Source organism: Lissotriton vulgaris, chromosome 4_1 (assembly GCF_964263255.1).
Source record: "Lissotriton vulgaris chromosome 4_1, aLisVul1.2, whole genome shotgun sequence".
NCBI classification, from domain to species: Eukaryota; Metazoa; Chordata; class Amphibia; order Caudata; family Salamandridae; genus Lissotriton; species Lissotriton vulgaris.
Window position 1 is genome coordinate 1,874,872,335 of NC_141691.1, and position 23,606 is coordinate 1,874,895,940.

General features: G+C 49.4%; 1 protein-coding gene across 1 annotated transcript in view; it reads right to left on the reverse strand.

Annotated features, from left to right (window-relative positions):
- The window catches only part of WASHC5 (WASH complex subunit 5), a 402,037-nt gene that overhangs the window by 349,072 nt on the left and 29,359 nt on the right, over positions 1–23,606 (reverse strand). The window contains exon 3 of the mRNA XM_086966205.1: positions 18,632–18,777. Within this exon, the coding sequence (XP_086822331.1) occupies positions 18,632–18,777 (146 nt within the window). The remainder of the gene's footprint in view (positions 1–18,631; positions 18,778–23,606) is intronic.

A 23,606-nucleotide genomic window follows, 5' to 3' on the forward strand; every position in this document is an offset into this window, starting at 1 on the left:
GGATGTTCCTTTCCACCTCTAACCGAACAGGTTCGTAGCTTTGGGTGTTGTCTAGCCAGAAGATTCCTTGCCTCGCTAGGCATGCGATTTGAAAGATTTTAAAATTTGCTAGGTTGAGTCCTCCAAGGTCTTTCGTTAATCTCAGCTTTTGTAGGTTGATTCTGGGTTTCTTGTTTCTCCATATGAAGTTGTTTATGAGTTTGTCCAGCACTTTGTGGAATGTGTCTGTCATCAGAAGCGGTAGCATGCTGAGCGTGTAGTTGATGGCTGGCGTTACCATCATCTTTATTGTTTCAATCCTGCCCCACCAGCTTATGTATTTGGGTGACCACAGGTCCAGTCTTTACTTTATCTTCTTTAGCGTTGAATCCTCGTTGTGTTATAGTGTGGATGTTAGGTCTCTTCCGAATAGCAGGCCTAGGTATTTAAGTCGTTTTGTCTGCCACGCCAGTCCTGAGTCTCCGAGTACCTCTCTGGTGGTGTGGATGTTCATTGGTTTACATTCTGATTTATCTTTATTGAGCTTGTACCCCGGGACTTCAGCGTACTCTCCTATTGTGTCCATTAGGGCTGGTATTGACGTTGACGGATTGGTTGTTGTGATGAGGATGTCATCCGCGTATGCTGCAAGTTTGACGGTTTTGTCTTTGTTTCTGACGCCTGCTATTTCGTTGTTGTCTCTTATTCTGGCTAGTAGTGGTTCTAGTGCTACAAGAAAGAGGCCTGGTGAGAGGGGGCAGCCGCCTGGTGCCTCTCCCCAGCATGAGTGTTTCCGATGTGCTTCCATTTATTACCACTTTTGCTTTTGGTTCGTTGTACAGGGCCATTACCATAGTTCTGTATTTGTCCCCCAGCCCGAACCTGCTCATACAGTTGTCTAGGAATGGCCAGGAGACCCTGTCAAACGCCTTTTCTGCGTCCAGTGCTATCATCACCGCCTACTTGCTGCTGTGCGTTGTGTGGTGATGAGATGGCACAGTAGTCCTGTATTGTCTTGCGATAGTCTGTTTTTGATGTATCCTACTTGCGAGTTGTGGATAAGATTTGGCAGAACCTTGTTTAGTCTGTTGGCTAGTATCTTCGCGTATATCTTACAGTCAACGTTTATGAGCGAGATCGGTCTGTAGTTCTGCGGGTATTGTGGGTTATTCCCCTCCTTGGGGATTATTATGATGTTCGCTTCGCCCATGGAGTCTGTCATCTTGCCTCTCTGTGTGCAGTGGGTGTATGTTTCCTCCATTAGTGGTTTGAGTTGTTGGCTGAAAGTTTTGTAGAATGTTGTCATGTACCAGTCTGGTCCTGGTGCCTTGTTTGGTTTGAGCTGGTTGATGGCTGCTTCAATTTCTGTGTCTGCTATGTCCACGTCCAGTGATGTTCTTTGGTCTGCAGTGAGCTCTGGCAGGGTGGTGTTGCTGAGCATGGCTGCGCCGCCGTCTGCTTTTAGATTCTTGTCCTCGCTGTATAGTTTCTGGTAGAACTGCCTGAATACCTCGAGTATGCCTTTGTTTGTTGTTTGGGACTTATTCGTTTTGTCTGTTATGGCTGCGATTGTGTGTTGCCTCTGTTTTGCCTTTAGGTATGATGCCAGTTGTTTCCCAGCCTTGTTGGCGGCGCATAAGTTTATGGATTTGAATTTATTCAGCCACGTGCCAGCTCTCTCGCTTAGAATCCTGTTCAGCTCATATTTCTTCTTCGTTAGTGTGGTCAGGGTGTTCTTGTCCGTTATATTAGCGCAGTGCCCTCTCTCCAGCTGTGTTATTTCCTCTTCCAGTTCACTGATTTTTTTGTTCCTGCATCGGTTCATTCTTGCTTTGATGTTGATCAGTTTCCCTCTTAGCGTCGCATTGAGGGCGTCCCAGATGGTACCTTTTCCCACCTCATCGTTGTCGTTGTGTTCTAGGTAGTCGTTTATCGCGCCTTCGATTTCCTTCACTTTGTCTTTGTTCTGCAGGATGTCGTCATTTAGTCGCCATCTTCTCGTTGGTATCTCGTTGTGTCTTCCACTTAGTGATAGTGTGACGTGCGCATGATCTGAGATGGTTATTGGCGCGATTTCTGTGTGGTTGATTAGGTGTGTATGGGTGTTGGACATCAGTATGTAGTCTATCCTGCTGTAGGAGTTATGTGGGTGCGAGTAAAAGGTGTATTCACGTGCATTTGGATTTTGTAGCCTCCACGGGTCTGCGAGGTGTAGTTTGGTGCATAGGTCTTTCAGGGTGTTGGTGTTTTGAGATTCGTGGCTTGTTCTATGTGGGTGTCTGTCTGTGGCATGGTCCATTACCCTGTTCATGTCACCCGCTACCAGCATGAGGTCTTCTTGAGGAATATTGGAGAGCATCGTGTCCACTTTCTGCCAGAATTTCTTGTCCTCTGAGTTTGGCCCATAAATGTTGGCTATGTGCATTTGTTCCTCTCCTCTCAGTAGGCTCGTTATTAATACTCTCCCTTCCTCGTCTGCGTTTGAGTGTTTTAGGATCAGGTTTGCCTTTTTGCTCAGTATGGCGATTACACCTCGTTTCTTCCCGTTTGCCGGCGAGCAAAAGACTTGCCCTATCCACCTCGCTTTCAATTGCTTTGCTTCTTCTTCTGTGAGCTTGGTTTCTTGCAGTGTGTAGATGTCACCTTTCAGTTTGGCTAGGTGGTCTAGTACTTTCCTTCGTTTGACTGGGTGGTTGAGGCCCTTGACGTTCATGGACACCACCTTGAGGTTTGTGGTTAGTTTGGTTTTTGGTGCGTTATTCATGGTGGTGTGGTGTTCTCGCTGTCTTCTATCTTCTTCGCTAGGTGCATAGCTGAGTGTGTTGTCCGTCTTCCTTGGGTCTTCCTAAGAGCCTCCCCCGAGGTCTGGCGTGTGGGATGTGGGATGATAGGTGGAAAGAAGATATAAGGAGAAAAAGATGTCCAAGTTGCACAATTACGTACTGTACCATTCGCCGTCCCGTCTACATGTCCCCCCCTTCTCCCTCGTCCTCCCCCCTCCCTCCCTCCCCCCCACCCTCCGCCTGTAGAATTGTGGGTGTGTGACAGCAAGGGTCCTCCCGCTCTCCCCCCCCCCCCCGTCCCCCAAGTCTCTGTCTGGTGGGAAGGTGTAACGTTCAGTTAGTGACTATTAGTTGTTATTCTGAAAAGGCATGGGTTGCAGGGGTTTAAAAAGGATATAGCTGGTTATCTTCTTCTTCTTCTTCTTCTCGTTAGATCGCGGTTGTGGTTGGTCTGCTGCAGCTGTACTCTTTCCCCTTGTTGAGGTAGAAGCAGTTGTGTCTATGTGCGTGCACAAATGTGCGTTATCTGAGGTAGTTGTCGTCCGTACTGCGCCTTTGCGTGGTTTGAGAGTTCTGCTTTGGTTCTCTTGATTGTCGATGCGTACCTTAGTCGTTTCCGTAGAATAGTCTCGGTTGCATCTAGAGGTAGGGGGCAGAGTCTCACAAGGTTTCCGCAGGGTTGGCCAATGTTATAGTGTTCCTTGCCCTTGTTTCACTCCCCCCCCCCCCTTCAGCTCCGTCCGACGATGCTCTTCGCTTTGCTTCTGGGCTTTGTAGGTCCATTTCCTCCGGGTCCGGGCCTTTTAAGTATCTCCGTAGGTCGCTGGGTTCCTCAAAAAGTCTGCTTCCGTGTCTGTCTGTTATCTTCATCCTGGAAGGACCAGCGAAGGTGAAGGTGATGTTGCTTCTGCGCAATTGGTCGCGTAGGGCTAGGAACCCTTTCCTCACTTCCACCGTGAGTTTTGAGTAGTCTTGAGTGATTGTCACCTTTTGGCCATTGATCAACATTGGCTGGCCTTTCCTAGCTACTGCGAATATAGCATCTGTATGGTTGGCTCGTAGAGGCTTGCAGATTATTGGTCTCGGGATGTTGCTGTTCGCCGGTTTCCTAGCTGGAATGCGGTAGGCTTTTTCGATCTCGAAGGGTCTGTCAAAGCTGAGGCCTGTAAGCTTTGGAATTATGGTCTCCAGCATGAGGGCGCACGCCCCTGGGGTGTCTTCCTCCTCTTCGGGGACTCCCCGTAGTCTGACATTCCCCTTGCGGCTTCTGTCCTCCTGCTCCGCCAGTGCCCTTTGTAGTGTTGAGGTTCTTTTTATCACTATGCCCAGGTCTTTGTACATTGTCCCTGTGCGGTCCTCGAGGTGGCTCACTCTTTTCTCCGCTTCATCTATCCTTCCGTTTGCTCTGCTCTGCTCGGCTCTTATTGCTATCAGCTCCATTTGGATGTTGTCCACAGTTTTTTTGTGGCTTTTGTTAGATCGTTGCCTTCCGTTATTTTCTTCAGTAATGTGTCCAGCGATATCGTTTCGTTGCCTTGGCCGTTTTTGTTTTTTGCTGGTGAGTCCGGGATTTCATTTTTGCTCTTTTTGGGGTCGTTTGTGATCCTCTTGTCCTCCTTCTCTGCCATTGTGTCGAAGCCTCTTCTGACTTGGTGGGTTAGAAGTCTTCCTTCTTTCTGTTGCTGCTTTGTTGGTTCTGCCCTCGGATCTTTTGCTGCTTTGGTGGTTTGGCTGCTGAGTGGGAGCAGGGTGTCTTCTCTGAACCTGCATGGCCACTTGATGGTGCGGGTCCTGGTCTTCGCCCCCGCCAGCCTCCTGCGTTTTGCGCGCACCTGCTGCGCCTCCTGTAGCCTTCACTCCACTGCAGCTATCGAGCTTTGCTTTAGCGATTTATCTTGGCTTGCCTCTGCCTCGGTGTTTCGCTGCGTAGTCCACCTTGCGCTGGAAGCTGTGTGCTCTTACGTGTTGACTGGCGCCCAGACCGGCTTCTCTAGGCCCGCTTATTGTCCGCGCGTCCCCCCGAGCTGCTCTCACTCTTGCTCTGATGTGATCTCTCTGAGCTTCAAGGTGGCTACCTGTGCCTCCTGTGTCCTTAGTCGGATGTTTGTTGCGCTTCCTCGTTCCTTTCCGTTTCATGCTTGTCTCTGGCGTCTTTTTGTTTGTAGTGCTGTTCGCTGCTCGACGTTGTCTGCCCGAGCTTCTCCCACTTGTGTTTGCCGCTTTGTGTGCTTTGCTAGTTTCTCGCTGTACCGTTTTACCGCTGCATCAAGATGGCCGCCTCATGCTTCTTTCCTTTACTAAGATGGCCGCCGTATTATCGGCTTGTTCCACGACGTTGTTTGTCTGCTTGAGGCTTGTGTATGCCGCCTTACAAGTTCCTGCTTTGCGCCTTAGCGCAGCGTTACTACGTTCTGTCTCTGTCTGCGCTTCCCCGCTCGTCTATGTCGCTCAACTAGTTCCCCGCTGTTCCGCTTTATCGCTGCAACAAGATGGCCGCCCCGTGCTTCTCTCCCTTTACCATGATGGCCGCTGCGTTGTCGGCTAGCCTCTTTGTTACAGCTGCCTATGCCAGTTCAAGATGGCCGCACCTTGCTTCTTTGCCTTTGCCAAGATGGCGGTTTGTATTATCGGTCAGCTCGTTTGCGACGCGCAGATTTGGCTACCTGCCTTGCGGTGCGCGTTTGAGCTGTCTTTCGCCGGGGGCACGCTTACTTGATTACCGCCTCCCGGTAGTTGTGCTGAGGTGGCCGTTGCCTCTTTCCCTTCCTCTGGGCTGGTTGATTCCAGTCGCCCTCACCTTTCTTCCCCCCGAGGGCTGTCCGATATGGGGGCTTGGTTGCTTGGGTGCTGCTGCCGCTGTTGCTCTGGTTCTGCCTATCGCTTGCACGGCAGTATTATCCTCCCGCGTTTCTCTTTCTGTATCCGGAGTCACGCCGCCATCTTGTGGTCGCTCCTTCCTCTCCTGCCCCGATTGCCTTCTTCCCCGCCGTTGCTTCGTTCTTTATCTTTTTGGTCTGTTAAGCCTCTCGTGGGGTGTCGCTTCGGTTCCTACACGCCCTCGTTACTTTTGGCTCCGTTTCCTTCGCGTTAACCTTCGTTGCGCGCCGCTCGTTCGACTTGGGGGGTCGGGAGCTCCGGGCTTAGGTCTCCTGCCTCCTTGCCATCAAAGCCACGCCCCCCCATGCACAGTCCATTTAAACCCAGCCTTCTTCCCTCCACCCCAAAACTCTGCCTGTCTCTCTTTTCTAAAGTTTCTCATCTTACTCAATCAAACCCAAACTCTGCCCGTCTCTTTTCTCTCAAATGCACGCTCCCCGGCTAGCCTCCTACCAAAAACTTTGCCGATCTCCTTCTTCTAGTGTCTCCTCTCCCTCACTTTATCTCTTTTAAACCAGCTTGTATCCTCCAAACTCTCTGTAGATCTCCATCGATGCTATCCCATTACCTCCCACTTCTGTCCTTCTGCAGAACTCGCTCTTCTCCCTCTCTCACACTGCCCCAAACACTGTTCTAAAAGTCTACCCAAACTATGTTAGCTTTTTATTCGACACAGCTGATCTCCCCATTTCATGCCTCTACCCTAAATGTGCTAAATCGCTAAATACATATAAGGTCCCAAAGGCGAAACCAATTGCATTGCAAATGCTTGTTTCTTGGAGGGGCCACCTACCGTAAGTTCAAGGAGCTCGAATGTAAGGAGAGCCCTAGGTTTCAGCCTATTGGACAGAAAGGAAGATCAGGGCAACATACAATGAACGAGCCATACATAAGGTCTTAAATGATATTTGCTGCTCAGCAGGAAACTAGTGAATGCAGATAATTTACACTACTCTCCTCCCCCAAGAAACCATATATGATCAGTCTGAACCATGTCTACAAAATCTACAACGAAAATAATGAACACAGGAAAGAAGAAAAGTAACAAAATGGTATTGTAAGTTTGGTAATCGTCCGGTCATCTTACACTTTTGCCATTTAGGTTGTGTTGCTTTGACAAAAGGCCCTTAAGAGCATTGAAAGGGACCTCTAATTACCTTATCCGCTTTAGAGCGAGAACATCAGCAACATTTTCTGAGAGTTTTCCAAACATTAGGTAGAGGAGGGTTGCACTTATTTATAGACAATGTATACATTAATGGAGAAAACCAAATGAAACATCAAATGACAGCCAAAATTATGGAATGAAAATTAGCTGTCACGCTCTTTCTGGCATATTAAAATGAACACTATAGTTACCATGAATTTAGGGGCTTATGAAAAGGGAATGGCACAACTATTAACAACTTATCAGTTTGAGTAAAATACATGGAACATATTTCAGTCTCTTGACAAGGTAATAAGTACCTTGGTTACTACAGTATGGATGCACTAAATCTGAGAAATATTTGTTCGGGTATTACATTGCAATTACGAAGCATGCAGTGGCAGTCTTGTACCTTGCATGAAGCTGTGCATTAAGTGGAGTTTATCTAACTTAGTGTTTAGGATGCTGCAGTGAAGTTTGGAAGATTTGTTTCGGTTGAAGTTTGAGGTGATGATGTTTTCATGTCTGATTATTTGATCAAAGGAGATTGTGATTTGGTTTGTGAGCTAAGAAAACTCAACAAGTTAAGCAAATTTGTGTGAAATGTAGGATGTCTGCAATTACCATTGTGTCTCCATGGCAAAAATAGCCAGGTGCTGTCGGGGTAGGTTGGTTGGGGTGGAGGGCCAGTGGCAACTAAACTGCGTTGTAAGTAGGCCAAAACAGGGGTTAGGTGTGGCAGACATGAATGGTCAGGTCGTCATTCAGAGCCTGCAGCTCTTTTCATTAAAAAAAAAACATTTTCACAATGCCTCCTCAGTGCACCCCACCCAGACTCCAAACTCGCGAGTAATTTTTTATTAATTAAATAATGCCGCCCACGCCGATCCTCAAACCCTATTCTTCAGCTCCAGGCTGCACGCACAGCCTGATTTGTTTTAGGTCAGGTTACGACTTTCGCAGCTATTATTATAAAGAGCATAGCATTGTTTTTTGTGACACTACTTAATTTTTATGTCAATGGCAAATTGCATATGATAGTCACCTCACTATTTTCCTTAGGACTTGTGATCTGAATGTAACACGAAGGGAATTTAATTTAAGATGTGAATATTATTTCGTTTATAGCAACTGTGCTTAATGCCTTATCTGGATAGATCCACTAAATGTGAGGTGTTTTAATACAGTAGTTTACAAGATTTATTTGAGATCGGGCTGCTTGGGTGTATCCTCTCCCGCCCCCTCCCTCGCCTTAACAAGAGAGCACTGCTCAGGGCGTGCTCTGCTATTTACAATCTGCCTGCCTGCGCCAGCTCCGCTTCGTCAATTCTGCCCGCCCGGGCCTTGCCAGTGGATCTGCGGCAATGCTCGCGGGAGGAGAGCGACCGCCGCAGGAGGTAAATACAGGTAAGCGACGAGGGTTGTGCGGCCTCTGCGGGGCACGAGAGACCTGGGGCGGACGCGGGACTGGGAGGGCCCAGCCCACGGGATGTGTTGGGTGGTACAGGCACTCGGTACCGCTCAGGCCAGCACCGCCGCCCCTCTTCCTTAAATCCACGGATAAGGTCTGCCTGGAGGCCACTGTTCTTTAGGCCTGCCCTGCCACTGAGTTACCCCTGCTTAAGCTGAGCTCACCATGGCGATATCCGGGAGCCAGACACCATGCTCTAGCGGGGGGAGGCGGGGAAGTTTAAGTACCAAGCATGGGTTCGAGCTCATTCTGGCAGTAGGGACAGATCCAGGGGTCCGTGCAAATGTCCAACTCAACCCTGGCGAGCGCATAGCATGACACTATGCATATTAGCAGACACTGCCTCCATCCCTGAAACGGTTGCTTCTCGACCACTTTCGCTATTGAGTTATTTTGGTACCATAAACATGAGCGGGTGTAACCTGGATCATTGAGTGGGAGACTCATGTCTTCTGTCTAAAAGTGTCAAATACGTCATACAGTGTTGTGTTTAATATAATATCATGTGATCTGTTTCTGTTACATTATGCAGTGTTATGAGAGCTGCTAAAACCATACTGTTTATCACAATGAGATCCCCTATGGAGTGTACTTGTTTTTGTGTGCATATAATCCAATGTGCTGTCAGCGCGAAGGCATGCGCTCCTCCCGTGGCACAGTCCAGGTATGCTATTTGCGTTTTTATTTTCTGAATGTCTATATTCAGACACTCTGCTCCTAGGGTGCACAGGAATGCTCGACTTCCTACGAACACACATGGGCACCCCTCTCGCTTATAGCAGGACTGCTCTCCCCTCCCCTCCCTAAATAGCTCGAGCTTGGCTCTCGCATCTAAGCTTCCTTCCAACAGTAAGTTTTAGAAATCCCCTTAAGGAAATGAACACTTCACTCGAGCACGTGCTTCCTCTCTTTCACACATTTACACAGACATTCTTTCTCTCAAACACTGTCACAAATATTTTCCCAAACTGTGGCACACTCTGACACTAATTCTCTCACACATGGTTCGTGTTCGTTCTAAATGTGTCTCGCGTCCACAGGTTACAGGCCCTATCCCTGGGGGTGCACAACGCCACTTGCCCTTGCCGTGTTGCTAATTCCGCTGCTTATGCGGTGACCTCACAGGTTGCTGCATCCTGACTGACTTCTTGAGTCTCTGCACCTGCTGGTACTTTGCAGCCAATGGGCTCTTATGTCTGGTTGTCAGTGCCGCGGGTACAGCTTTTCTTTCGTCAACCGCTTCTAAAACTCACAAATCACTTGTCACTTTGTTACACTTGCAGCACTTAAAGCTCACACGCCCGCGATGCTGTTGTGCCCACCCTGTACCAGGAGGAGCCTCTGACTGCATATGAAGCTGGAGGACCTCTTGTAATGTGTCTGTGTGTCACAGAGTATTAAAATGTAGATTATATCAAAAATAATGGATTATGCAGCAAATCTCTAATGATGGGAAAATCGTTGTGGCCGCACAATTGCATAATTCCAGTGGCCCTATCTATACCCCAGTAGCTCAATTACCGTCAATAGTGCCCCCGCCCATCTCTACATCATTCTTGCAACTTTTTTTGCATATAACTTTCATGCATCGCTTTGCTCCATGTTGAATTTTGTCAGATTTCCTTCGCTACTTTTTTGGTTTTCTCGACAATGAGTCATTGAAACGTTCCACAGTTGTGCTCCCTAAACTCAGATGGTTTTTAGGTCGAGCCTGGGCAGTGCATGCGCAGCTCTATGAAGGTATGCTGAATGGAGGTAGGCACATGAAGATCCGCCCACTCTGCCCACATTTTTCATTGCCTTGTGCGATTGTCCACTGTAAACTTGGGCTGTTCATTGGTCAAAAGTAGTCCCGCCATAGTTCCACCTTGTCTCATTTTGTTACCTCCCATGGCGACAATCCCTGTTACCTGTGTTGTTGCTCAGTAGGCTTTAAATACAGCCTCCGAGCACTATTTTCTCAAATAGCTTTATCCTGCCTGCTGTTGGAGGCAGGACACACTCTCTCCCAACGCTTTTGTACGCATTTGCAATGCAATAGGCCTCTCCTTTGCAAGAGTTTAAGCTACTGGCATTGTAAATAACAATGCATTTTATTTATCGGTTTTAAAAACAACACCTAAAAAAAATGCTTCGTCATTTACAATGCCAATAGCTCAAAATCTTATAAATGCGAGATCTATTGCATTGCAAATGCTTGTTAATCTTAAAGTGAGCTGTACTGACCACACATCGGCTAGCACCAGTGGCTAACCCTGAAATACTAGTCAACTGCAGATTGATTACAAATTAGCCAATTCAAGACTTCTTGAAAAAGAAGCCATTACACAACTGTACGACTATGTAGAACAAAATAAAACTACTCTGCAGCGGACCATAGAAATTCAGACTGAAAAGAAGGTAGGCAACTAATTCAGGCGACTCAGAGAAATTCAGCCCATTGTTCTCTTGGGCAGGACTCACAGGCACAGCCTTGCAAAGGATTAAAACATTCCTCAACCATCGGAGCTCACTAGTGACAATAGGGTTTGCTAAATCAAGTAGTAGGAAATCAACATGGTGGACCCTTTAAAAATAAACTGTATGACAGTTACTTTTCAAAAATGATAGGTGTTTGCAAGCTGAATTAAATGAACAACTCCATCTACAATTTCAAGTGTACGACACTCAGATGCACATCCACTTGGAGACTGAAGCCGTTTACCAAACTAACGGCACAGAGTGCACAGATATTATCCATCATATATTGTATGTATACCATTATATAAATATGCTTTGTGACTACTTATCCTTCTTCTACCATGCGTTCCCTGTTACACAATCACTGTTAAGTAGGTATAAAACATACAGCATCCACAAATTATTCACCAAACAACACAGTTTGTCAACCTATCTTCAATCGTTTCTCTTTCTTTTGAGTTACTGTTATCAACCTTTCCATTGACTCCTTTTTTAAAAACATTTTTTTTATTGCACATAGAGGTAGGTTCAGGTTACACAGCTTCTGGCCAACAACCCCCCTGGGCCGGCCGCGTCACAGGTATTACATACAACTCAATTTCATACAGTACACAGCCTGGTGGCCGACAACCCGGGGGTCCGGCAGCGCAGTGTGGATTTCGTGTTCTCATAATCAAGTATGGATCAGAAGCGCCGGCGGCCTCCAATATTCATGTGCGTTTTCAACTTTTTCTCCCCCTAAATCAACCCAATAACTCCCTTATTGCACTACCCCACCTACCCCCTCACAATAGTTCCCCGCTCCGTGCCCCATTGCCCGTGTCCTCCCATATCCGTCCAGCCCCTAGACCCCGTGTTTGCTGGTATCTGTGTGGTCATTTGTAGAAGGACCCCAACCAAGATCCCGGTCCTCTTCTAACTTTTAGTGTGACATCCAGAGGCTTCTCCTTATGGTGTGTGGTCCCCTTAGTGCACCCCCGCAGGTATACCTCGCACCCCGTCCGACCCCGCTGCCCCCCTGTCCCTACCCCTGCTGGTTCACCCTGACTCGCCTGTCGCCACCCCGTGTGGACCGCTGTCCGTCGAACATGCGTCTTCAGCCTGCTGCCCCTGCAGGTAGGTTTTGTAGAGGGCCCAGAAGTTTTTCAGGCAGCTTTTCGGAGGTAACAGTTCACTGTATGTCTCCGTCTGTGTGCTACAGTACAGCATGTCCCGGGCCCATCTGGTCTTAGTCGGTAGAGGGCCTCGCATCCAGCACTGTGCCACTACTCTCCTGGCCATTAGCATCCCCATGTCTGCGAGTCGGCGTATCGCCCCCGGTAGCCCCTTTGAGTTACCTACGAGTGCTAACCCCGGGTCTATGTCCAAGTCCACCTCCAGTATTTTGCTCATCTCGGTGAATATTTCTCGCCAGAACCTCTGTATGCCCGGGCACTCCCACGCGAGGTGAAGGAAGTCTGCGTCAGCCACCTGGCAGCGCTCGCAGTGAGCCTCCGGTCGCAGCCCGTACCTGTGAAGCCGTGCCGGGGTGTAATACACCTGTTGGAGGAATTTAAAGTGTATGAGCAGATGTTTCCCATTTAGGGAAATACGTTTCGTGTTGTCACAGCAGTAACGCCACGTTGCGTCGTCCAGTGTCGTTCCTAAATCTCTCTGCCAGGTCAGCCGGGCTTTTGAGGGTCTGTGCTCCCCATGCGATCTAGCTATGCTGTAGAGGTTGGTCAACAGCTTCTTGGGATCTTTGTGTGTCAATATGTACGTTAGTTCTGGGACTTCCGGAGGCTCCGCCATATCCGGGCCTAAAAATTCCGAGAGGGCGCTCCGAGTTCTATGGAAGTGGAATCTTTGGAGCAGCGGTGGCTCAACTCCATCCCTCCTCGTTTGGTCCCAGGTTTTGGCTGTGCCGTCCTGGAACAGGTCGCCTGCCTTGCACATCCCCAAGTTCGTTAGCCCCTGCGTGACCGCTTTGTCCACCATGGGCGGGAGCCAGCGCATCCAGTCTATCGGCATCTCCGGTGAATAAATCACCGCCCCCCCTGCCGGAGCAGTAGTGAGTGCCAGGCGTGGTTAGTACAGGAGATAGAGTCCAGCGTCTCTGTCCGACGGTCCTGTGGTTGGCAGATCGTCGCTGGGAGCGGTATTGGATGGGCGAATAGTTGTTCCATCCTAACATGTGGGATTTGCGTGTCGCCGTGTACCCAAGTGTGCAAATGCGCCGCCAGACCCCCCATGTTGCACGGGAGGGTGAGCGTTGTCCACTTGACTCTCGGTTGCTTCCCTGCCCAGGCTAGTTTTATCATCAGGCTGTTCAATCGGTGAAAGAAGGCCTTAGAGAGCACAATCGGCAGTACGCTAAAGAGGAACAGAAATCTCGGCAGCACTATCATCTTCATTATGGCAATGCGGCCAAGCAGTGTAAGGGGGAGTTTGCACCATATCTCTATGTCGTCCTCTAGCTTACTGACCACCTTCCCATAGTTCTGTCCTAGCAGTAGGTCTGGGTCCGTGTGTATCAGGATCCCCAAGTATCTGATCGTGTCTTCCGTCCACTGGACAGGGTACTCCGTCTCCACTCGCGTGGTCGCCGGAGTGAGTGGCAGTACTACCGATTTCGCCCAGTTAACCTTGAGCCCCGATAGTGCACCAAACCGAACCATCTCCCTCAGGAGGGGGGGGGAAGCGTAGCCCATTGATGCCTGGCGCACTGCCCGATCTCATGGAGGCTAGCGCTTCTCTGATTTCGTCAATCTGAATAGGGCACATCAGAAACTCCCTGTCGCAGTTTGGGAGGAACGGGAGTTGTATGTGGTCTAGATAGTCCAGAATTTCGGCCGACATGTCGCCGCTCCTGGAAGAATATAGCTCCGCATAATAATCTCTGAAAGTCGCTGCAATTTCCGCCTCCTCTGTCACCCTTTCTCCATCCGAATTTAGAATGTCTGAGATTAGCGCCTTTCTCCGTTGGCCTTTAACAACATTGGCCAGGACCGAGCCCAGTCTCTCTCCCTCGCCATAGGTGCGGGTCGTGGCGTATTTGCCTAGGTGTTGTACTTCCCTGTCCGCGGCTTCGTGATATTCTGCAAGGAGACGCTTTATGTCATCCTCAGTGGCGACATCAGAGCTAGAGCGAGTTCGTGCCTGCCCTGATAGTCTTTAGGACACTGGAGTGCTTGGCCATTGCTATGCCTCTAATATAAACTTTGAACGCCTCCCAAACTGTTTGAAAGTCCTCCACAGACCCCACATTTTTCTCGAAGAACACATCAATCGCCTCCGCCAGCTCGCCGCGGAAGAGCAGGTCCAACAGGGAGTATGGCGGGAAGCGCCATGTAAACGGTGCGAATCCCTTCACTGGGGTGGCTAAAGTTAACAAGACGGGGGAATGGTCAGAAAGGGTGCGCGGGAGCACCTTACAATGTCGAATGGCTCTATTGATTCCCGTTGTGATGAACCAATAATCTATTCTGGTGTGTATGTCGTGGAATGCGGAGTAGTGTGTAAAACCGCCCCTCCCCTCATTCCTGTACCTCCATGCATCAGTCATTTCCAGCATCACTAGCTTTGACGCGAGCGATTGCGCAGCTGCTGAGGGCCGACGGGGGGTGAGGGGGGGGGGGGGGGGGGGGTTCCGATGACCTGTCTATGTCTGGGTTTAGTGTCAGATTAAAGTCCCCACCCCAGAGTATATGTGAGTTCTCGTGTCTGGCTATCTCACAGGCTAGGGCATCAAAGAAATCAGGAGAGTCATAGTTAGGGCCATATGTATTAACCACCAGCAAGTCCATCCCCCTCCCCTTACAGGACGCTATGACGTACCGTCCCTCCGAGTCGACCCCCAATGTCTGTATCGAGATGCCCGATTGTGGGTTTACCCAGGTGTGGACCCCTCGAGCGTGTGAGGTGAACCCAGCCACCGCTATACGCCCCGCCAATCCCCTAGTGTGCAGCATAGTACTTGATAATGGGAGGTGCGTTTCCTGCAAGAGCGCAATATCGATATTGTGGCGCCTGAGGTAACACAAGACTTTCCTGAGCTTCCTGTGGTCGTTAAGTCCCCTTACATTCCATGTATCAGTGCAGGCCGCCCCTCAGCCGGCTCACCATAAGGACATTGCGCTATTTGCATTGACGTAACCAAATATGTAGGGACAGGCCACATTGCAGTCAATCAAGTGTTCGAACCAGGCACTTCGCATATCGTGAGGCAAGACACAGTGGAACAAAACAGAACAACCAAAACTTCAAAGCCCCCCCCCTCCCACAGCAGACCATCCCCAACTTGGCCCAAACTGCATGCCCCCACCCCGACCAAGCCCCCCAAAAGGCCCTCATAGGTCCCAACTGGAACCTGTTGTGCTATCATCGCTAGGCGGAGGTCGCCAAAATTAGAACAGGGAACATTCGTTTCAAGACAGTGTCTGCTTTCCGGCTCACCGCCTCTTCACCCATTTCGTAACCTTCAACGGCTCCGCATGTGCGTATGTCTGTGTAGGATACTGGCCAGTCTCTGCCGGTGCAAAACGCCCCCACCACCCAACCGCCAGCAGCCCTCTAGTCAAATAGAACCACATTAAGGAGCAACAGCCCAGAGTCCACAAGTCGGCAGATGCAACAGGCCAAAAAGTCTAATATAGAAAGTGTGGAACATTGACTTGGAACATTCTCACCATGTCACAGGGTCCGTGGTTGTGCGGGAAGAACTCTCAGATCGCTCCATCAAGACAGTCCGCAGCCTCCGGTCGACAAACGATCTGCTCCCCCTGCTTGGCGTTTCTCCGCGATGTCCCGCAGGCCACCTAAGCCCAGGTCAGAACAGTAGAAACGGAGCGGTCATTCTTGTTCCTCTAGCCCGCTGGAGGGGTCCTGTTCATTCGCATGTTCCCTAGGACTGTTCCGTTGTTCTTTGGTCCAGGACTTCAGCGCCTTTTGAAGATCTCTAAGATTCGTAAACATGTGAGAGTGACCGCGTTGGTTTATCCTCAGTTTCGCTGGATACAGCCTCGCATAGTCCAGCCCTACATCACGCAGCTGCTGTTTATACGGTGCAAAATGTCGCCGCTCCTCCTGCACTTTGGCGGCGAAATCCGGGTACAGGGAGATGTTTGAGCCCTCATACTGTAGTTGTCCTTTCTCCCTGGCGACACGCAGCGCTGCATCCCTATCCCGGTAGTTCAGAAGCTTCGCTATTATGGGCCTCGGGGAGGCTCCCGGAGGCGGCTTCGGACCCAACGAGCGGTGTGCTCTTTCGACTATGAACATGTTGGAGAATGTGTCGCCCCCTAGCAAGGTGGTGAGTAGCTTCTCGACAAAGAGCTCCATCTTACCCGTCTGGGTCGTCTCTGGGACCCCCATGATACGCACGTTGGATCACCGGGAGCGAGCTCCCAAATCCTCCGACTTGTCTTGGATCACTTGCAGGAGCTTTGCCATGTGCTTGCGATCTTTGTCAAGTTCCATTTGCCCCTCTTCCACTTCTGTGATCCGCCTCTCAGACATGTCGAGGCGCTCCGCATGTTTGTCTACCCTTTTCCGACATCCTGTCCATGCGGTATGTGAGTGCGTCGATCTTCGTGCCTATCGACGCCATGCTGTCTTGGAGGCCCTTTTCCATATTAACCAATAATTCCTTTATTCCGGAGTAGACTGAACTGTCCTGCATTGCCGCGAGATGTCCATTGTCCTGGTCCCCAGCATCCGAGGCCTTGTTGCGCCGTTGCTCGAAGGGCAGTTTGGATTGCGTTTTGTCGCCTTTCCCCATCTTGCAGTGTTGCTGACCCTCAGCGGCTTCTTGCGCGGAACAGTTCCGGTGGAGAGGTGGTCTCAGTGGCCTTCGCGACACAGCTCCCGTGCGGGCCCCTAGTATCTCCTGCTCTTCCCTCGACGTAGTAGCTGCTCTCATCAAGCGGGAGTGGCCGTCGCGGCCGAGCTGCCGTGGATGCGGAGCCGCAGGGCTGTTCCGGGTAGCTCTTCAGCGAAACCGCTGCAGTAGGCGCTGTGCAACTTGGTTGGTCACTCTTCCCGACCCACCATGCAGGGCACACACAGCGCAACAGTCTGTCTCCTCGACTAAACGGGGAGGGGAGAAGCAGGGATGGTCCAAAATGGCGCGCCGTCCGTCTTGTCTGCAGGCCTCCGGTATACCTTAAGCTCACTTCGCAGCTCCCTCAGTATTAATCCCATAGGATGTGCCAACTCCTGGGAGAGGTAGGCTGCCACGTCATGGAGGGGGGGGTGAGCAGCTCATATGGGATGCCAATGTCCATTTGGTGTATGTGTAGTTCCCAGCAAGTTCCACTCCCTGGCCACACAGTGGGGGTGCTCCGAGCATTCAAGGGCCTCTCTTCAGCTCCCAGAGGCGCGATTAGCCCAGTACCGGCACTAGGGTATCCCTGCGGACCCCCGATCGCTTAGCAGCAAGTCTGGCCTCTGTGTCGCAGCTCAGCCACGTGTCCGACCACCCTCTAGTTGCGCATAGGCCAAGTGCTCCCAGCGTCCACTTTTGGGCCTCAATGACCTTTCCGAGTGTCTGTCCGTGCCGGGTACCAATCCCCGCGGCTTCCGGCACTCACCGTTGTGGTCGCCTGTTGTCCTGCTCTCGGTGGCGGAGGTGAAATTCTGCCGCCTCCGGCGCCGCCGAGCCTGTGGGACGGCCCGCGCCGCACGTCGCGTCACGCTCTCCGGGGGCAGATCCACTCTAGGCCGCGGCTCCGAGGCCCTCAGTCCCGGTCCGTCGCATCGCCGTTTTACTCCCCCACAAGGGTCGTGAGCCTCTCACACCGGGTCCCGGGAGTGGCGATGGAGGTCAGGGGCAGCACGCCGTGTTATCCGGCCAGTTTGCGCCGTGAAGGAAGGATTGCTGAAGGATGTTTAAGGTGAATCGGCGGAGCTCGGTTTACAGGCGTCCGCCATCGACGCCGGCAAGCTCCGCCCCCCCCTTTCCATTGACTCCTTATCAATGATCATATCCTTTGCTGTTTGTATTACGAGGCCTCTTTATAAAACCTTGCACCTTGTTTCCTCTGAGTATTTGATTCCCTCCTTGTTTGTCTTTCTGCCTTTGTCCTTTTTCTTTGCATACTAAACATTTACACATATTGCCCGCAAATCTTTGAGCCAAGGCTAAAAAAAACAGACTATCATAACCTTTTCATTTATACCCTGCTAAGGTGAAATTCATGCTGGGTAGGCTACCCTGGGTGCCAGTTAACAACTGTCTGAATAATGAGGAGCTATTGTAAACCTAGAAGGAAAGTATTGTTCTTCCTACCTAGACGATGCACCCTGCAGAAGAAACGCTGAAAACAGAAGAGGAAAAAAAACTATAATTGATGCAAGTCAAAGACATCGTCTTGATGGGCAAAGTATATAAAGTTCATAATGGAGAGACAATGTAGCAGATTCGTCCCAAAGTGAGTCATTAATTCTGACGATAGTGCAAGACGCTCAGAAAATTGGATATTTAATAGGTCAACTATATAGGAATAGGTCTATGTAGCACCTTGTGGGCTTTTTGTAAGTTTGGGGTGATTTCACATAGCAGTGAATCTACTTTCAAAGCTGTTCTTCCTCGAAACCTAATTACATTTTTTTTTTACTGAAGTATGCAATAGAAATGAGTATAAGAGAATAACTAACTTTAACTATTCATATAGAGTCGTATAAATGGTTTGCTAATTCTCAGCAAGTCCAGTATTGCAAGTAAGTATTCACTGGAAGAAGTACACAAATACGAGTATTAAACAGTGAATTAAAGATGTGCAATAAATATGATGAGACATAAACAGAAAAAAACATGGCAAAATGCTTCCTCCCATAATCTGGAACAACATTCCTTTATCCATTAGGGCTGCTGCAATACATGAGGTTATACGACGCAAACGTTTAATAATAGGATAGCTAGCTGTGGTACGATACCTATTTAAATCGACAATATATTTATGAACGCTTTCGAATGCCAGGTAGAATCTTGTCAAAATTTCTATGTTATTTTCTCGAAATTCTTCATCCAAGTCCTGTAGTTCAGGCTTTGCTTCCAACTTGCCTTCCCAAGCATCTGGATTCTGTGAAGAGAAAACACATGCAAGTGATTTAGTTGCTTTGCAGAAAAGAAAAACACATTCACAAGCATTTGCCAAGCCAATAGGTCTGGCAGTTAGTGAAAGTGGTTATAAGGAGATGTGTGACTTAACTGGCTCTCTGCGTGGGGCACTAATATTGCTGTTGACTTTCGGTGCACATCTGTGTCCACAAAGACTGTGTTTTAGGAATACTGAATAGAAAGAAACTTGCAAAATAGAGCAAATTGAGTAAACAGTAAATGACTGTTGTGATTACAGATGGTAAATGCAAAAATAATGTTGAAGTGATGGCGGTAGCAAAGAAAACAGATGTGAATTTGAAGTTCCAGCATTCCTGTAACCTATCCAGTACAGTATTCAAGCCACTGTCTCTGCATACTAATTACAACAATCAGCCGAAGAGTCAAGTAAGATAAGGATTCCACGTAACAATTGCAGGAACGTCCATTACATCAAAAACTTTGATACACATGACATTACCCATGATCTAGTGGAGTTCAGTTAACAAAATAACAAGTTGAAAATAGCAGTGTAACATAGACAAAATGATGGCATTTTAGTTGCATCTTTAAGAAAGCGTATCTGCATGACTGACTGGCTGTTGTTCTGGCAATCAACCGCTAACTAAGATATCCAGTCCAGTGTCTTTTTAACCAGGTTCTTAATCAGAGTTTTTAGAATAATTGTAAAGACTCCCACACTTACTAAAAATGAGAGCAGGAGAATATGTGCAAAAAGTGATTGATTGAGAACACACAATTGTCCAAATAGGGAGATTGAGATTAAAAAACACATGTCTCCCAGTTCGTGGCATAATTCTAAAGGCAAGCTCAAAGGACTAATGCAAAAACCACAGATGATGGACAGAATGCAGAACAATGTCATACATTCACCCCAGTACAGAGATCTGGGCCTACAACCATCGTTTTTTTGCACTCCACACCGCCCCAGTTCAGACATGGCCATATGCAAATCAGTCTGACCCTGTGCCTCATGGGAACAGTCCAGCCCGAACTGCCAAGCTATGCCTTACCCGGACTGGAAACAAGCTTCCGAGGACCGGCTTCTGGCATTCCAGCCGTCTTCAGCCCGGCTTGCTTGAATCCAGTGGTGTGAAGAGCATGGGACTCACGTCTGAGCATACCCATCCCAAAGGACTACCCTTCTATGGGAAAAGTTACTGTGTTGGGGCCCTGTCCAGATTAATGAAGCATCGCTTATTTCCAGCATTTTTAGGTAAAGCGGTAGGGTTGGAATTAGATGTCAAGTCTCCTTGCTAAATGGCTAAAAAGTACTCACCGTACCACATGTAAAGGTGGTGTCCATTCAGTTCTACTGCATTGACATCTTGTTAGGAGTCAAGTTAAGGTGTTTGTTTATGGCACTGGCTGTCTGTATTCAGTTTATTTCTAAGTTCACCCAATATTTTCATATAAGTGCAGAAAAGCAGACGTAGATTGTAAAACATTGGATTTGGGAGAGTAGGTGCTTTGTAGACTATGCAGTATCTGTGGTGAATGCTGTTGTTTACAAATGGTGTTTCAGCGAGGTCCATTTCATTGTATTCGCATAACTGAGTTATTCATTTTGTAAACTTGCGTCACCAGAGGCGACAATGAGGAGATGAAGAGGAACTGAAACTCAAATGCAGCATGCCACAGTAATTCACTCAATAAGTTCTTAATCCAGCTAAGTTACATCTTTGAAAAGGGTCTGATTTGGAGAAGGCGTTTATGGAATGAACACACCATAACTAATAGTTACCCTTGCACCTCCAACAGAAGTATTTTGGTGTATCAGCATATGCAAAGTGTCTCTGCGCACCCAAGTGCCCTGTAAAGTGATAGTGGAAAGCTGGCCTTGTCGGTTTGTGTGTACACCGTATATGTGTGGGTTGCGTATGGCGTGTATACGTGAATTTATTCATCTGTGTGCTTGCATGAGTATGAATTTGTTGCATGTGTATCTCTGTCAGCTGTGTGTGTGAAGTCTCACATATATGTTTGCACAATACCCTAAGAGTGCCTCTTCTGACCTTTCCTGGTACAGTCCAGAGAAGGAAGGGAGAGCCTGTAGGAATACATTGCAGGGAGGCTGATCGCTGCAGGAGGAGCCTGAGGAAAGGGCAGCAGGCTACAGTAAACATAGAGGGCAGGGACAAAGATTGGGGAAAGAGGCATAGTCAGGAACAGTGGGAGACAGCAATCAATCAATCAAGGGTTGGTAACGCGTAACTACTTGCCCGGTGGTGTTGGGGTGGGGGAGCAGATCCGTCAAAGTGCTGGGGTCATTGGAAGCGGTACAAAAGGGGGTGGTGATGGACGGAGCATCAGAACCAATCAAACACTCACACCCAGTCAACAAATCTGGGTTTAATCCATCACCGTTCTTTAGCCCACTCTGCCACCCCAGTTCAGACATGGCCATGTGCAAATCAGTCTGACCCTGTGCCTCATGGGAACAGTCCAGCCCGAACTGCCAAGCCATACCTTCCCTGGACCGGAAACAAGCTTCCTAAGACAGGTTTCCGTCATTCCAGCCGTCTTTAGCAAGGCTTGCTTGAATCCAGTGGAAAAGTGAGCAAGGGACTCACATCTGAGCATAACCTGCCAACTTATGGCGAACAAAGTGGTACAAAAGGGGGTGGTGATGGACGGAGCATCTGAACCAATCAAATACTCACACCCAGTCAACAGATCTGGGTTTAATCCATCACCATTCTTTAGCCCACTCTGCCATCCCAGTTCAGACATGGCCATATGCAAATCAGTCTGACCCTGTGCCTCATGGGAACAGTCCAGCCCGAACTGCCAAGCCATACTTGGCATACTTTTCATGGTCTTTAGGGTGTCGTCCATGATGAGTGGAGTCCAACTGAGCAGGGTCTGTCGGGGGAGTCAGTTGAGGAGGTTGTTGGTGTGATGAGGAGCTCCTGGTTGTCAAAGTTGTCGTAGATAGTCTTTATCTTGTGGTGGAAGAAGGTTCCAAGTCTGTTGCAGAGATCTTGGGAGGGTGGGACGTCTGTGGTTTCGCTGTTGGGTTTGGCGAATTCCTTGATGATGGTGAAGAGTAATTTGCTGTTGTTTGTGTTGGTATGGATTCTGGTCTTGGAGGGCCTTCTTCACTGTGTTTTTGATGAGGTGGTGGTGGCTGCTTTAAAGGCGCTGTGGGCTTCTGTGGTTTTGTGGTTTTGTGGTTCCTCCATGTCTTTTTGAGTCGTCTGCAGAGGCGTCTGAATTCTTGGAGGGGAGGCGTGAGCCAGCTTGCTTTCTTGATGTGTTTGGCAGTGGCTTTCTTGAGATGGGCCAGGATGTCGCCGCAGTGTGCGATTCTTGGTGTAAGTTGAATGCTGCAATGTTGGCAGCAGAGGTTCACGGTGGTGAGGTGCTGTTGAGGGTGGTGGTGAACTGGTACTCGGTGACCTTGTTCCAGCTTCTGCGGGGGTAATGGTGGGCGTGCTTGGATGCGGTGGGTTTGTTGAAGGAGAAGTGGATACAGTGGTGGTCTGTCCAGAGAAGTTCCGTGATGTGGCTGTAGGAGATGCTATTTCCTGTGGCGAAGACTGGGGCGAGTGATTGACCTGCGATGTGCGTTGGGGAGGTGACCAGCTATTTCAGGCCTACGTTGGCAAAGTTATTTAGGAGGAAGGGGGTGTTTGTATCATTGTGGTTGTCCAGGTGGAAGTTGAGGTCTCCTAGTAGATTGTAGTCTGTGGATGTGAAGTCCTGGGGTGTGATGACGTCGGTGAATGGAGCATGGGGGCCGGGTGGTCTGTAGATGAGGTTGCCATGGAGGATGGTTTTCGTGTTGGCATAGATGTGAAAGTGAAGGTGCTCCACGTGTGTTGTGAGGTCATCTGGGTGGGTGGTCAAGCCGAGGATGCTTTTGTGGCCAATGGGAATGCTACCTTCCTGCTGGTTGTGGCAGTCCTTGCCGATGATCTTGTAGCCATTGGGGATGGTGATGGTGATGCCTGGTGCTGAGCTGGCCTTCGTCCAGGTTTACGTGAGTAAGGGGACGTCGGGTGAGGCGGCGTCCAGCAAATACCAGATCTCTGTGGCATATTTGTGGAGAGATAGTACGTGGAGGAGGATGCAGTTGAGCGGCTTCAGTGCGGTGAGGTTCGGTTGGTTGGGTGATGGAGCTGGGGTAAGGAGGTGGGTGAAGGTGAGGCGGCAGTGAAGGCAGGAGAGAGGGCATTGGTGTTGCTCAGGTGGAGAGCTGGCAGTTGTTGTTGCGTCTGGGGTTGAGATCATGGAGGCTGCTGGAGTCATAGCACAGACGGTTTAGGAGGCCAAAGTTCCTGGCTCTGGGTGCGGTCTGGCGCAAACGGACTTGCCTTTGGTATGGCCACGCGCCCGCCATTTAACTAGGGTGAGGGCAGGTCAGGTGGGAGCGCAAATGGCGAAATGGAGTGTGAAAGGGTCACGGGGGAAGCAGCGGCTGGAAAAGGCAGAAGGCGACACAGGGGAAAAGAAAAAGAAAAACAGGAAAACAGGCAGGAACAGAACAAAAGGCACAGAGAAGAAAGAAAGAGGGCAGAAGAGCAGAATGCTCTCCCACTAGACCACCAGGGATGAGGTGGAGGCGGGAGCCTGCGGGTGGAGGAGGGCCTCGAACACCCTGACACAGAGGTCAGAGCACGCTCGGGGGGATCACTTAACTGCTGGAGCTGCGCGGGAGGAGAGCAGTTTCTGACTAGGTGGGGAAAAGATTCACTTATCAAAGGGGCAAAGATGCGCAAGGAAGCAGGGTGGTGTTGCAAAAAGAAGACGCAAAGGAGACAAGCATTTTGGTTCGCTCGTATTTTG